The following is a 13,667-nucleotide window of genomic DNA, read 5'->3' on the forward strand; positions in this document are numbered from 1 at the left end:
TTTTCTTTCATTTGGGCATTGTTTCTTTGTCTTCTCATTGCTTATCAGAATCTTCTTGTTAGCTTCAGCTTCTTAAATTGATCTGTAAAAATATGGAACGCTTCACGAATTTCCGTGTCATCCTTGTGCAGGGGCCATGCTAATCTTCTCTGTATCATTCCAATTTTAGTATATGTGCTGCCAAAGTGAGCACTGCATATCCTTAAAATGATGGAATACCATGCTGAATAAACTCATAACAAAGTTGAAAAACAAAAATGGATGTTAATCAGCAAGTGGAATTCATGAGAAATCCGTGACCCAGCCAATGAGACCATATTAGCAAGAAATAGGGTGTACATTTACGTAGCCTCACAACACCTTCAAGGTGGGCCCTCCTTCCATTTCACTGGGAGAAAATTTTGGGAGAATGGGTTTATATGTGGTTAAGTTTGCTGGTTTGGAGGCAGGAAATGGAATTTCTGCTTGATGGCTTCTATTTTCTTGGTAAGCTAAGAGGCCAGGACATATACTTGGGGCATGAGATGGGGTTGGGAGGTGAACAGGGCTGGAGTTTTGAGGACAGACTATTTGACACGTTCTCCACAGAGGACAGGAAAGATGAAGGGAAGAGAATCACCAGGCAGCACTGAGCACTCAGACAAGAATTACAGATCAGAAATGGAGGACAGCCAGAACACCCAGGAATGCACAGGAATGGTTTCACCCAGCAGGAGCCAGAGTACATTGTTTTCCAACAGTCTCAACCTTCAACCGGTACCACGAGCTCCTCCAGCTGAGGACCTGAACCATTGTTTCTACTTTAGTGTCAGTAACCAAGAGTTTCCTTAGAACAGGAGTTAGCAAACTATGGTCTGCAAGCTAAGAATGGTTCTTACATTTAAAATATTTTTTTAACCAAAAGGCTATTTAGTGGCACATGAAAATTACATGAGAATTTAAATTTCCATGTCATAAATAAAGTTTTGTTGCATGCCAACCACATTCATTTGGTTACACAGTATTTATGGACACCTCCATGCTATAATGGCAGAGGTAGGTAGTTGTGACAAAGATCATTTTGGCCTATAAATCCGCAGTTACTATCAGGCCCTTTACAGAGACCCTTGAAAATGAACCAAATTGTATTTGAAAAAATTGAAAGTTTCAAAAGTAGTTACTTGATAATGAAGATGCAACTGTTGGTACTTTATAAAGTTACATTTTAAAAGGGGTAGGGAAATACCTACTATTGTAATATCAGGATATAATTCAAAAGCTCAAATCAAACCCCGATATTTTAAACTCAGGATATTGTAATATATCCTGTTTATTCTTATTAAGTTACATTATTAGCAGAACCTCTGATGGACAAACAAAAGCCAAACAAGTTTAACGAAAATATTCCTATTACTTTTGCCTTCACTGGACTATTTAAAAAAATGGAATCAAACAATCAAAACCAGATGGGTCACTAAGAACTGTTCCCAAATTCTATAAGGAAAAACTAAAAAGTCACCTCCCTGGCAATTCTAGGCGGAGGACTGTAGCTCATTCTCCGTATCCATTAAGGGAGGCCAAACATTTGTGCTCAGTTCAGTTTCTCCACCAGCTTCAGGTGCAAGGGCTTCCCTACTTGATTTCCAAGAGACTCTTTCAAAAAGTGTTTCTCTTTATTACTATGTAAATTCTAACATCCAACTAAATTGTATTCTTGTCTTAACAAAAATCAAAAGTTGTGACCTTAAGAAATAAACTGGCCTCAGCCTTCTACCTTCCAGTAGGAGTAAATTATTGAAAATGTTTTAAAACTCAGTGTCAGTGTAAAATGGTAGACCTATCTACATGTTCAGTTTGAAAGTTAGAAATTTTTAAAAGTTTTAGTAAACAAACTGCTTACCAATCTGTATTTTAATCTTTATCTTCAGATTTTTATATTCTTGGATAAAATAAATATACTTTTTGATAGAGAATAATCTTTAAAAATTACTGTTATAAAGTATAGGAATTTATAATCTTTAGCTGGGTTTTAGATTATGTATAAAGTGGAATTGTAGTATTTTAAAATAATGTCATAAATAATCAAAATATTGAAAAGAATAACAAAATGATATGTGTGACAATAAAAAATGAAGACAATAAAAAACACTAAAGTGAAATTCATTAATATTTTTCTTGTAATTTCCCTTCCACACCTCCCCCTCTTAGGTTAGAAATTCTCATGTAGATACTTGGTGTCTGTCCTAAAGAAAAATACATAATAAAGTCTTGCCATTTTCAAATATACTGCTAAAAAACAAAATAAATGAACACATTTTACAACAGTGCTACCCATCAAAGTTAACCAAACTTTCACAATACACATGCAGATTATTCGGAAGTACTCAAATATATTTTAATTGACATTAAAAAGTGAACAACATTCTGAAATTTTTATGGACCATTTCAATATATAAAATGCTTCTTTCATATTAGTACCAAACTGTGGCTAAAGCCGTACTTTGTGCTTTTATGTATGCAATCACAATTCTTTTCCATAAAACTGACCTTTTCAGATAGTATGTAATTTCCTTAGTGTTGTAATAATCACTGAAAAAAACTGGATAAGAAGGTACAAACTTACCCCAATTATTTCCTTTAAAATTAGTAATTTTTCATAATACAAATTCATACACTCACCCTTACTAAATGTATAAGAGTCCTGGCTGCTACCACATCCTTCAGTTTATAGTCTCATCACCCTTCCAAGAAGCTTAAATGAATACCAGAGAGCAACTTCTAAATTAAGTATGAAATAAAACATTTAACTTCAATTATGTTTAAAAAGATTATTACTTTTCTAGGGCAATAATAAAATAAAAATAGTTTACAGTACTTTTGCTATTATATTATTTCTTTTGGGGGGTAATATACAAATGACACCTGTAGGAAGAAATAATTATAAATACTAAAACGTACCTTGCCATGAGGATCGGCAAACATTCTTGTGAAAATTTCACATAATCTTTTCAGTTCAACTCGACTGTCAAAATAATAAAGTGGCTAATTAATATCAAGCTGTATGAAGAAGTCACTTAAAAGTAACCTTACATACAATTGGGCTTCTTAAAAATTAAGCCCTCAAAATCAAGAAGTTTGTGGGATTTACCAGTTAGGGCTGAGTACAAATTTATCAAATACAACAATAATTCTCTTGCAGCCCACACTATTTTAAAGGTTGAAAGTTACAAGAGAAGAAATAGAATTGTATTTCATTAATGTAGCATGATGGGGAAAACTGTACAAATGCCATTCCCAGTGCATGAATCTTATCTTTTTAAAGGCCAATGTTTTCTTAAATTTTGTCACCTGAGTGCTGAAATCTTTCTAAACTATGTCTACTTCCTTGCCACTTCAAATGATATACTGAACCTAATATTAACCAAATCTTTTTTTAAAATTTTTATTTATTTATCTTTAGAGGGGAAGGGAAGGAGAGGAGAGAAATATCAATGTATGGTTGCCTCTCGTGAGTTCCCTCCTGGGAACTGGCCCGCAACCCAGGCATGTGCCCTGACTGGGAACCGAACTGTGATCGTGTGGTTCGCAGGCCCGCGCTCAATCCACTGAGCTACACCAGCCAGGGCTAATATTAACCAAATCTTGATGGGACTGGGGACAATATTATAATGATTTACTGCAGTGAATGATGAAGTATGATAATGCAAACATTAAAATATATTTGGTAATACATAAGCTTTTATTTTAAATTACATAGTGCTAATACTTCCTAAAATAAACACACAGCTAGTAACTCAAACCTTGATTTTAGCCCCGGCCAGTGTGACTCAGTGTACTAAGTGTTGGCCTGCGAAAAGGGTGGCCACTTCGACTCCCATAGCACATGCCTGGGTTGAGGGCCAGGTCCCCATTAGGGGGCACTCAAGAGGCAACCACACATTGATGTTTCTCTCCTTTTCTTTCTCTCCCCCTTCCCCTCTGTCTAAAAATAAGTAAAAAAACAGAAAACAAAAACCCCAATCCTGATTTTAGGTATAAAGTCAGGAAGTAAACTTCTATTTTCCACCACACTCAAAATTATAAATAATCTGAAACCAAGTTCTTAAAGGAGTAGATTATAGAGGTTTAAAACATTATGCAGATTAAAAATAAAGACTTTGGGGAGGAAAAGAAAGCAAAACCTATTAGGAAAAGAAACTAAATAAACCTAACAAAACAAACTAAAAACCCATATAAACTTCTCTCCTTAGGGAAATTAATTCCAGTTCCATTTTATATTACTCTAGGGCTCATATATTACACGAACACTCAGAATATACCTTCATTTTCAAGTGAACATAAACATTCTTACCTCTCACTGAAAAACACGAATAAATTTTAATAAACCAGTCAGCTTTAATATTATGTGCATCTTAATTTTAAAAATTACTAACACTTTTAACTTAACATCTATTTGTGAATAAAATATTGCCTTTTAAAATGTTTCCTTAAACAGAGCAAGTGAACTTGAAAAAGTTTCAGTAACAATAGTACAGATGGTCCTACACGACTGAAGATTAGGAAAATCCTGACGCCACCTTCTAAATTCAGGACAGCTGTGTTTCTATACCAGTACCTATAAAGTGTTACAGAGACAAAGTCAAGTCATAAAGTGCTAACCAGGAAAATTATTTTATGACAATATAACTCACCTCAGTGTTCTCTGATTTTTTAGTAGGTTCTGCAGACCCAAAAGGCCTTCCTTCCTTTCTGACCAATTGGAACTAGCACACCTGTTGAGGACTTCCGCCACATCTTCAGTCTGCCGCATATATGTAGGAATACTACCATTTCGAGAGCTATAGGAGCGCTCTGAACACGCACTAGACGCATCGCTGTTCGCATCATCATCTGAATGCATTCCGTATGATTCGTATCTTCTTCGAGCAGGCTTTTTCTGTTATGTACATAAAGACGCTTATTAGTAGTAACTAAAATAATACTGGTATTTCACCATTTCCACTGAACAAAAAGGACTGGTGTTAAAAATCAGTGTAAAGCATGCTAATCATTGTAATAATAAAATGTCAACTTTAGTTTTTCTTCAAAGAACATGTGTTAGACATTAGTAGAAAATGAAATACTCTTTAACTATGGGAAGTGGTAGAAACAGAATAAGACTCTATGGAAGTTCAGATATTAATTGGAAAGTGATAAAAATACAGTTTTTTCCTTTTCTTTCTCCTTCTTATGAAAAACCAAGAAGAACTACCAGATTATAAATGAGCAGAAACTGTATTGGAATTCTGAGTTGGTAAGAGAAAAAACTACCTTTCTAAATGATGAGAGTGGATCAGGAAATGGATAATGGATGAAGGAAAAACCCACGTTTTCCTCTATGTACCACGCTATTTTTCCTGTCTCCATTCTCTTTCTTCTATTCTCCTTTTACCTCCACTATCACTTCTCTTGCCACTCCTGCTTCCCTTACACCCAGCCCTCATATCTCACCGAGAACTGAAATACAAAAAATGACCAGAACCTGTTTTGCTTACTATTATTTTTAGGAGGCAAGCTCCTTGAGGGTCCTCCAAGTTTTCTCAATATGACTATACCATCTATTTGAATAAATATGAAATAGCATATTTAGATTCTTTTAATTTCTTCACATCTGAAGTTCATTATTTAATATATATAATTTCTAATTATACCTTCCACATTAAAAGTGAGGTCAAAGAGAGTAAACAGCTTATTTGAGATTTCCTTGGGATAATTAAAAATAAATGTTTATGTAATCTAATATTTGCATATAGGCTGGTGAGAGGTGAAGATATTTCTATAAAACAGGTTAAGCACAATAATTTAAAAACAGTTGCAGGTGGCTAGAAATTTTCCAAATTCTAAAATCTAAAAGAAGTATAATTTGAACAAAATCCAAAGTTGTATAATGACATTTCCATCATTACATGTCTCATATTGATTTAGAGATGCCAACTTAATTTAGAATAGCAGTAATGTGACATTTTCTGTGTTTCTGTGTTGACCTCCAGGGTCAGTCTGTCAAAGATATCAGTGCAAATGACATCATCTCATTCGTATGAAGTACTCAAGCTTAAAGGATGAGAATCCCAACAGCTACCTATTAATAGTTATATATATTTAAAACACAGAATGTATGTCTAAGAACTTTATTATTTCCACTTGAAGTTTTTACTGAAGACTAATAAAGCAAAGAAAAACAGTTACGGTATTATAAGATTTCACAAAATAGCAAAGTCTATACCTTAGTCCGTATGTCTCCTAAGAGCTGAGAGCAGTAAATTTTTAAAGAGAAAAATTGAAAATGAAGAACATTTTGCTATACAGCACAATGAAGTAGGCATAAACCATGCCCATAATCAGAAACATTAAGATTTTTAATATACAGATACATAAGAACAGCTTACTAGCAGGCTATATCTTAAATCCTGCCAATATCATTTAGTCCACAGAAATGTATCTAAGCTACAAAAATATTCCCTTATACAGTTTCCCAATTCCTATTTGGATCCTTTTGCTGTTTCCAAAGTTAATTTTAATTCTACAATTTTTCTCAAGGTCTAATTTAGTCATGAAACATCTTTTCCTAAAAAAATGACAGTTATAACTAGAATAGCTAAGCTATACAAATAATGGAAATAGAATCAGTTTATTGGGATTCAGCTTTTAACCCTGGTGGTTAAGTATTTCCCATATAAATCAAACACAGCAGCTCAACATCTTAGTACTTTAAGTAATATTTAAAGAATATCCCATTCAATTCATAAAATTTACATGAGCAGATTTTAACTGGTAAATCATCCATTTAAAAAGAAACTAGAAAATATGAATTGAAAAATACAACAATGAGGGATAGTAAATTTAAAACATCTGACTGATTTAGTATCCTCAGAACAAGACGTGGTCAATAAATATATTCCATGCCCAAGAAAACTACTTTCCTAGTTATATTAATTCACTAAAAAATAATCAAAAGGCTGAGGTAAAGGGAAAATTAAGCACATACAAACTGTTGGAGCAGAATTATGCATACCATTAAATATACTATATTACAGTTAGAGCAATGAATACTTTTTTAAACTTATTTTTCAAATTTTTGTGGCAAAACTATATCAACACTGGTTAAAATTGAGCCATAGTGTTAAAAGGCACAATTTTTTAAATTTCAAAACAAAGATGAGGCCTTTGTAAGTTCTGGGTAAGAAATTGAGAAAATGCTTCTTGAACACAGGATTAATATAATTTGAAAGATAAAATGTCATACTGAATTGACTTGGGAAACTGGCAAAAAGCCCACTACATTCATTGCTTCAAATGACACATCCTTCATAAATGTAAATGGGAAAAACAGCAGTGATATATGTACCATATTCTTCTGAAAAACTTTCATGGATCTGTAGATTACGTTTTTAAAGGTCACTGTTAAATGTGTTGGGCATAAAGAACCAGGAAAGGCCTAGCTGGTGTGGCTCAGTGAATTGAGTACCGGCCTGTGAACCAAATGGTCACTGGTTCGATTCCCAGTCAGGGCACATGCCTGGGTTGTGGGACAGGTCCCCATTAGGGGGTGTGAGAAAAGCAACCACACACTAATGTTTCTCTCCATTTCTCCCTCCCTTCCCCTCTCTCTAAAAATAAATAAATAAAAATCTTTTAAAAAAAGGAGCCAGGAAAGTATCTTAATTATAATGTTTCTTGAACGTGTACTTTCTTTCAGCTCTGAAATACAAATAAGTAAAAGACTAAACAAAATCCTCCTCCAAACTAAAGCAATCCCTAAATTCTCAAGGTTAAGCTAGTCTTGAAATTATAGGCTTATATATTTACATGCTAATCTGTCTGCCCAGACTCTCACTGTACTATATAGTACATAAAACACATTATCAGGTTAAAGATATCAATACACATATTTTTGATATCCCATCAATTAAGTGTTGGCCATCACTTAAATTTCTGACCAATTAATAATGATCAAGAATTAATTACACTGCTTTTGACATTTCCCACATTTGATTTTCCTAGATCCAATCCACAAGAACCTTCTCCCTCCCTCCCGACTCCGATGGACTGGCTCATTCGTACACTAGTCTCATAATTAGCACACCCACGAAAATACAGAAATAAAGAAGAGTACCAAGGCATCTGCTACTGCCTCCTCCACATCAGAACCCGTGTTCAGCACTCGCATGGCACTGACAGAAGACGACAGTCGACTTGATTGGCTGATCCCATACCCTGGACCTAATTCATCAGAAGAAGAATAGCTTTGAGAAAGTCATAAATGCCAACAGTCTCAGGTTAGAAACCATAAGATCCTTAAGGGGAGAAAAAAAAAACCAATGGGGAAAGCATTTTAAAAGCAGTATGTATTTTCTGGGTACATATACTTTTTGGTCAAATGAAAGGGTAAGAGCAATTAAAATGACTGACAATATGTGGACACTTAATTTAAAGAATAGTAGCTACAATACATTCACAACCGGAAGATAGCAGAAAGCATGACAGTCTGACTAAGAGCTTGCAAGTCCGTAGTGCTGTAATTAACCCAGCTCTATCAGTCAGACAAGTCTCATTCACGCTGGTGAGATGAGAATAAATGTCATCCTCCAACCCATAATGACTAGAAAGTTCACTGAAGCCAAAAATTTATAAGAGAAAAACCCTCTATTATCTCTTCTCCTTCAAGATAGGTTCATTTCATTCTAGAACTAAGACATATCATTTGATATTTGTTAAGCACCTACTAAGTACCCAACACGCTAAGGTATGTGAAGACAAGCAGGTGGGTCCTCCCCCTCAACTACTTCCTATACCATCATGTACAGTTAAAACACTTCATCCACCATTTTGGTTTTTTTTTTAATGTACAAAGATGAGGTACATAACTGAGAACGTAAAACAATTCTATATTTTAAAATGACATAACTTAGGTTATACAAAGAAAAATGTCGATCTGCTAGTGGAAAAATGTTCAAATAAGGTTGGTGAAAGGGAAAAGGTGGCTTGGGGGAAAATAAAATTACCACAGATGATTTACTCTCTAACAAATTAAAGTAAAACAAAAAGCAAATCAATTTTAAAACATGAATATTATTCAATGGAAACTGAAAAGGACAAAAATCTGAGACGAATGTACAGATGACAGTGAAAATGTACTCATCCTTCACCTGAGGCCCCGTACACATCGGGGGCGTAGAGGGCACCAGTAGATCTGGAATGGTGTCTGGAGGCTGGAATAACAGGACCATACAAACCTCATCTATTACCACAGAAACAAGGAACAGTGGCAGCACTACAGTCGGGCAAGGAGAGGCAGTTAGCACCGGTGTCACTCCTAACAGCTAAGGGTCCGGAAACTGCCAACGAGGGCAACTGAACCCTAGCACTGCAACATCACCCTTGACACACAACAGATCTTACACCTAAGGGGACAGACAAGCCCACAGGAGACAACAAATTAAGTATTCAAATGGAAGGAAATGTCAAAAATACAAGTGTGAAACAAAAAAATGAATACTGCAGTTAAAAAAAAACCACCATGGTAACCAGTAATCAATAATAATCTTATCTCCTTCAATTGTAAACCCAGTGAAACAGTTATTACCAGTCCATTTTACAAACAGGTAAACTAAAGTGTAGAGAGAGGTTAGTTAACTGATAAAGCCACACTACTGGTAAGTGATATACCTCAGCATCTTACTCTTTCAAGGCCTTTGCTTTTAAGTATCTTACAATCTTCACACTGTTCAAAAATAACATACCTCATTTATGTTAACATTTTCCACACAGTACATAGAATATAAATTCTAGATTCAGTACAAGATTATTTAAATTATCAAAGCACATTTGAACATTAAAGAGATATTACTGATTTAATTGAAAAGTGTGGAAATGTGAGAAGTACATTTATGACATGTTTCTCTAAATCTAAACTTACCATATTTAAAATTTTAGAATTTAAAATCTTTAAGATCACCATAAAGTCAATCTTTTTCTTACTTAACAGAAACAAATAAGCCAGGAAAAATTCATTTTAATAGCTAACAAAATACATTACTCTTATTCTAAAAGTTATTCTTCTTCAGATATGTTCATTAGAGCTGTTAAAATACTTTTATTACATGAATCACTCTTTTGTACCAGGACTTTAATGAACAAGAAAAATGACCAAAAGATTGAGAAAAAGGATTAAACAGAAACAATACTGCACACAAGGCTTTTATCAGACCCTGGAAGATGATTGATATTGTTAGAAAAACATGCTAATACAATAGTTTTAATTTTACCCAATAAAAATACTTTCTAAAATTGTGAGAAAGAGTTGAATCAATACGGCAATACCTAGTGGCTGAAAAATCTCTGTAAAACTTTAATGAATCAGTAGTTATCTGTGACTGAAGGTCACAGGTTAAGAGGCACCATTCGTGTGCCTGCCACAATGTAAGCCTTTTCCTCCAATCTCTGTTCTGGAAATAAGTAGAAACCATGGGTGCAAGTTCCAGAGAAGTTCAGCTCTGCTCAGGTCTGATTTATTTCTGATGTTTAGGGCCCTCCCATTGGCCTTGTGTTACCACTGAATAAAGGGCAAGCTATGGAATTCCTCTGCTAAATGGCAATATTCAAGCCAGAAGCAATCTAAGAATCCACCAAGTGAACCAAGTCGGGACAGCAGAATACAGGCAGCTGGCAGTAGGGAGGGCACGCTGACCTCGGGGATGGTTGCTCTTAATCCCTATGTAACACACAGGGCCAATCTGCTACCTTTACTAGGCAGTATCCATGTGTAAATAAAAGGGCCATAAAATTAATTCTTCTAAAGTTACTGTATATAATTAAAGACTTAATCATCCTTAACTCAAACAAGATGTTTCATTAGAATTAGGAAAACTGCTTCCTTTAATACCGAAATTTAAGTGATTTAAACTATTAAATGGAAGCTTTACGATGAATCTAGAACATTAATGGCTCTTAGAAAGATCCATTAAAATGTTTATTTTTAAATTAACTGTTTGTTATAAATTTCCTCTAATCTCTGACTACTGTATAGATTTAAAAGGTACAAACACACACTTTGGTTTCCTCTTAGTGTCTCACGTTTTCTAGTAATTCTGCAGTGTTATCATTACACAACACAGGTGTTAAAACCATTAAAAAATCGGAGATCCTATCCAGCAAAGTATTAGAAAACTACTTCTAGGTGAGCAGTTAGGGCTTCGGGGGAAGAAGTGGAGGGGTGGCAGCAGCAGCAGTGGTGGCAGTGATGTGGGCCGAGCGCTGCTCTGAGGGATTTTTTCACATATTCCCTCATTTATAGCATCTTCAAAACAATCCTAAGAAGTACATGCTTTTATTATCCTCCTTTTCCAGGCATAAGAAAGTTACAGAGCTGGGTACACAGCCAGGCCATGTGCCCAAGAATATATGCTCTTAAGCAACCACACACCCTCTGTACTTCAATTCTTGAAGGTGGCACACTTATTTTATGCAAATGTGTAATTTAGTTCACTTCTTAATGTATGTGTGCGCACATGTGCATGACCAAAGACACTGCACAGACTGTTATGTATGAATTAAAAATGCCCCGGGCACAGAGAGGCAAATTCTTTAGCACCTCGGACACGTGGCTCCACAAGGGCGAGGCTACCCTCTGCGTGTCCCCAAGGTCAATGAGATTTTCTGGGTCAGCACAGGACAGTCCAGTGATAGATTTGAGCCAAATGATCCAGGGAACAAGAAATCAATCTCTAGAAATTCTATACTAACATGTCTACTCAAGAAAATAACAACCCAAAAGGCTGTGAGTAGAACTATATTCTACTTAAGTGTCACAAAGTCTGAAGGGCAACTGAAGTATTACAGTTACCTAAACTTTATAAAATTAAAAAACCTAAAACTTCTACATGTACATGCACACAAAGTACTAGTTAGATATTAAAAGACAGTGCAGAAATTCTAAAGATTTTCAATGTAAAAAATTCTGCTTCTTCAATTATTCTGAAATACTAAAGCACAGGTGGCAGACACAAGGCCCGCGGGCCAGATCCGGCCCTCCACCTTATCTCACTGGGCCTGGCACCTGGTTTCTGCCCGGCAGCAGCTCCGAGCTCCTTGCCCCCAGTTAAGGAGTGGTTACATTTACACACCCCTAAAATTACATTTGGCCCTTCGAAGGCAACCTCGAGGCTGAAGTGGCCCCCAGTGAAAATGAGTTTGATACCCTTGTACTAAGAACTTAAAAAATAATTTCATAATTTTATAATTGAAAAAAATATAGCATCATAATCAAGATTATAATACAATCTCTGTAATTGAGGACAGACAGGTTCTACAGCAGTGACATGACATGAGCTACATATAAAATACACGGGAAATGACAAACTGTAAAATACCATAAAAATGTTAAGTCTTCCCATTGTTTATAGGTAGTTCACATATTATTCTGTAGCATTCTTTATAGTTTTCTAAGCTAAATGTCTAAGATAAAATGTAATATTTCTGCTGAAAAGGAGAAAAATATTTATCAAACAGTTCATCTGTCACTTGAGAGTAAATATCTAAATATTATCTTTAAATTTTTATAGGTTTATTTGTTAAGAAAAATCCTGACTTCAATATTCTGAGTTTAAATCTGTGTGATACTCACTTGACTATAAAGACAGTTGGCTTCTACAACGTCTAACTTGCTCATTTAAGGTAAATGAATGTCCCAAACACAAAATTTCCTTCTGATTCTTTCCTCAAAACGGCAGAAAAGAAATAGAGGCAGAGACAGTCAATGAAGGAAGCTAAACCAGGGGTACTTTGGGGTTATCAGGTGGTGATAACACAAGGGGAACTCGGTGTACCTCACACCTGCCCAAATACTTACCAAGGGGCTGAAAAGAGCGAACAGGACTCGTGTCACGGCTGCTCTCCCGACTGGCTTCGCGGCTGCACCCCTGACTCACACTCGGTCGAGGAATACGACTGCTGCGGGCTGGCACAGAGCATCAGCAGCATGAAAAAAGGGAAAAAACCGAAGACAAAACTTGCATTTCTGAGATTTTGGTTTTATTTTTCTTTCTTAAAAACTGATCAATAACTTAAGTTTTTATAAGGTTGGGAAGAAATTACTCTTCCCAGATATAAAGAATTACCAGGATTACGGTTAAGTTTCTTGAAAACAGTTTATTAGTTTGTGTCAGATTAGAAGGGCAAAAGAATAGTTTACTAAAATAAAAAGGCTGCAAATAAAAGATTTAAAATACAAATGAACTATACTTTTAAGATAAACTGTCCAATTCAACTTATAACCTTTATTCCAATTTCTGTACATGTTAAGCTGTCTTTCTCTAACTTGTAAGTGCTTATTAACCAAAGTCAATGCTACCAAAGCCTGAAACACAGAAGAAATAAAGGGCCCAAGTCGTAGGCAGCACGTCTCACCCACTGAGAGCCGAGACGGACTAGCCTCTCTGCTACAGCCCTGGCTCCGGGGGATCTTGCTCCTCTTCTGGGCCGAGGCTGAGTTGACCAGGACCCTCTGAACGCCAGAGCTCACAGTAGAGAGGGCTGTTGTGGTCAGAACTCTTCCTGGGGATCCAGACCGGCTACCAGCTGAATACCAAACACACACACACACACGTTAAGATGGGAATTCCTAGAGAAATTGTTGAAAGGATAAAAATTCA

General features: G+C 35.6%; 1 protein-coding gene and 1 non-coding gene across 44 annotated transcripts in view; both read right to left on the reverse strand.

Moving 5' to 3' along the window:
- Positions 1–13,667, reverse strand: part of CLASP2 (cytoplasmic linker associated protein 2) — a 170,544-nt gene that overhangs the window by 42,770 nt on the left and 114,107 nt on the right. For 17 of the 43 annotated variants that reach the window (XM_037070789.1, XM_037070788.1, XM_037070829.1 and 14 more), the window contains 7 exons: positions 13,423–13,593; positions 12,866–12,973; positions 9,165–9,227; positions 8,132–8,238; positions 6,242–6,265; positions 4,671–4,915; positions 2,938–3,001 (listed from right to left, as the gene is read on the reverse strand). In XM_037070789.1, coding sequence (XP_036926684.1) covers positions 2,938–3,001; positions 4,671–4,915; positions 6,242–6,265; positions 8,132–8,238; positions 9,165–9,227; positions 12,866–12,973; positions 13,423–13,593 — 782 coding nt within the window. The remainder of the gene's footprint in view (positions 1–2,937; positions 3,002–4,670; positions 4,916–6,241; positions 6,266–8,131; positions 8,239–9,164; positions 9,228–12,865; positions 12,974–13,422; positions 13,594–13,667) is intronic. The other 26 variants (XM_037070807.1, XM_037070811.1, XM_037070801.1 and 23 more) reach the window with 3 other exon arrangements.
- On the reverse strand, positions 87–193 carry LOC119004124 (U6 spliceosomal RNA). Its single transcript, XR_005070119.1, has one exon. It is a non-coding gene; the product is annotated as a U6 spliceosomal RNA (small nuclear RNA).

This window comes from Sturnira hondurensis, unplaced genomic scaffold (genome assembly GCF_014824575.4).
Source record: "Sturnira hondurensis isolate 20B ecotype Veracruz unplaced genomic scaffold, ASM1482457v3 Scaffold0019006, whole genome shotgun sequence".
Classification (NCBI taxonomy): domain Eukaryota; kingdom Metazoa; phylum Chordata; class Mammalia; order Chiroptera; family Phyllostomidae; genus Sturnira; species Sturnira hondurensis.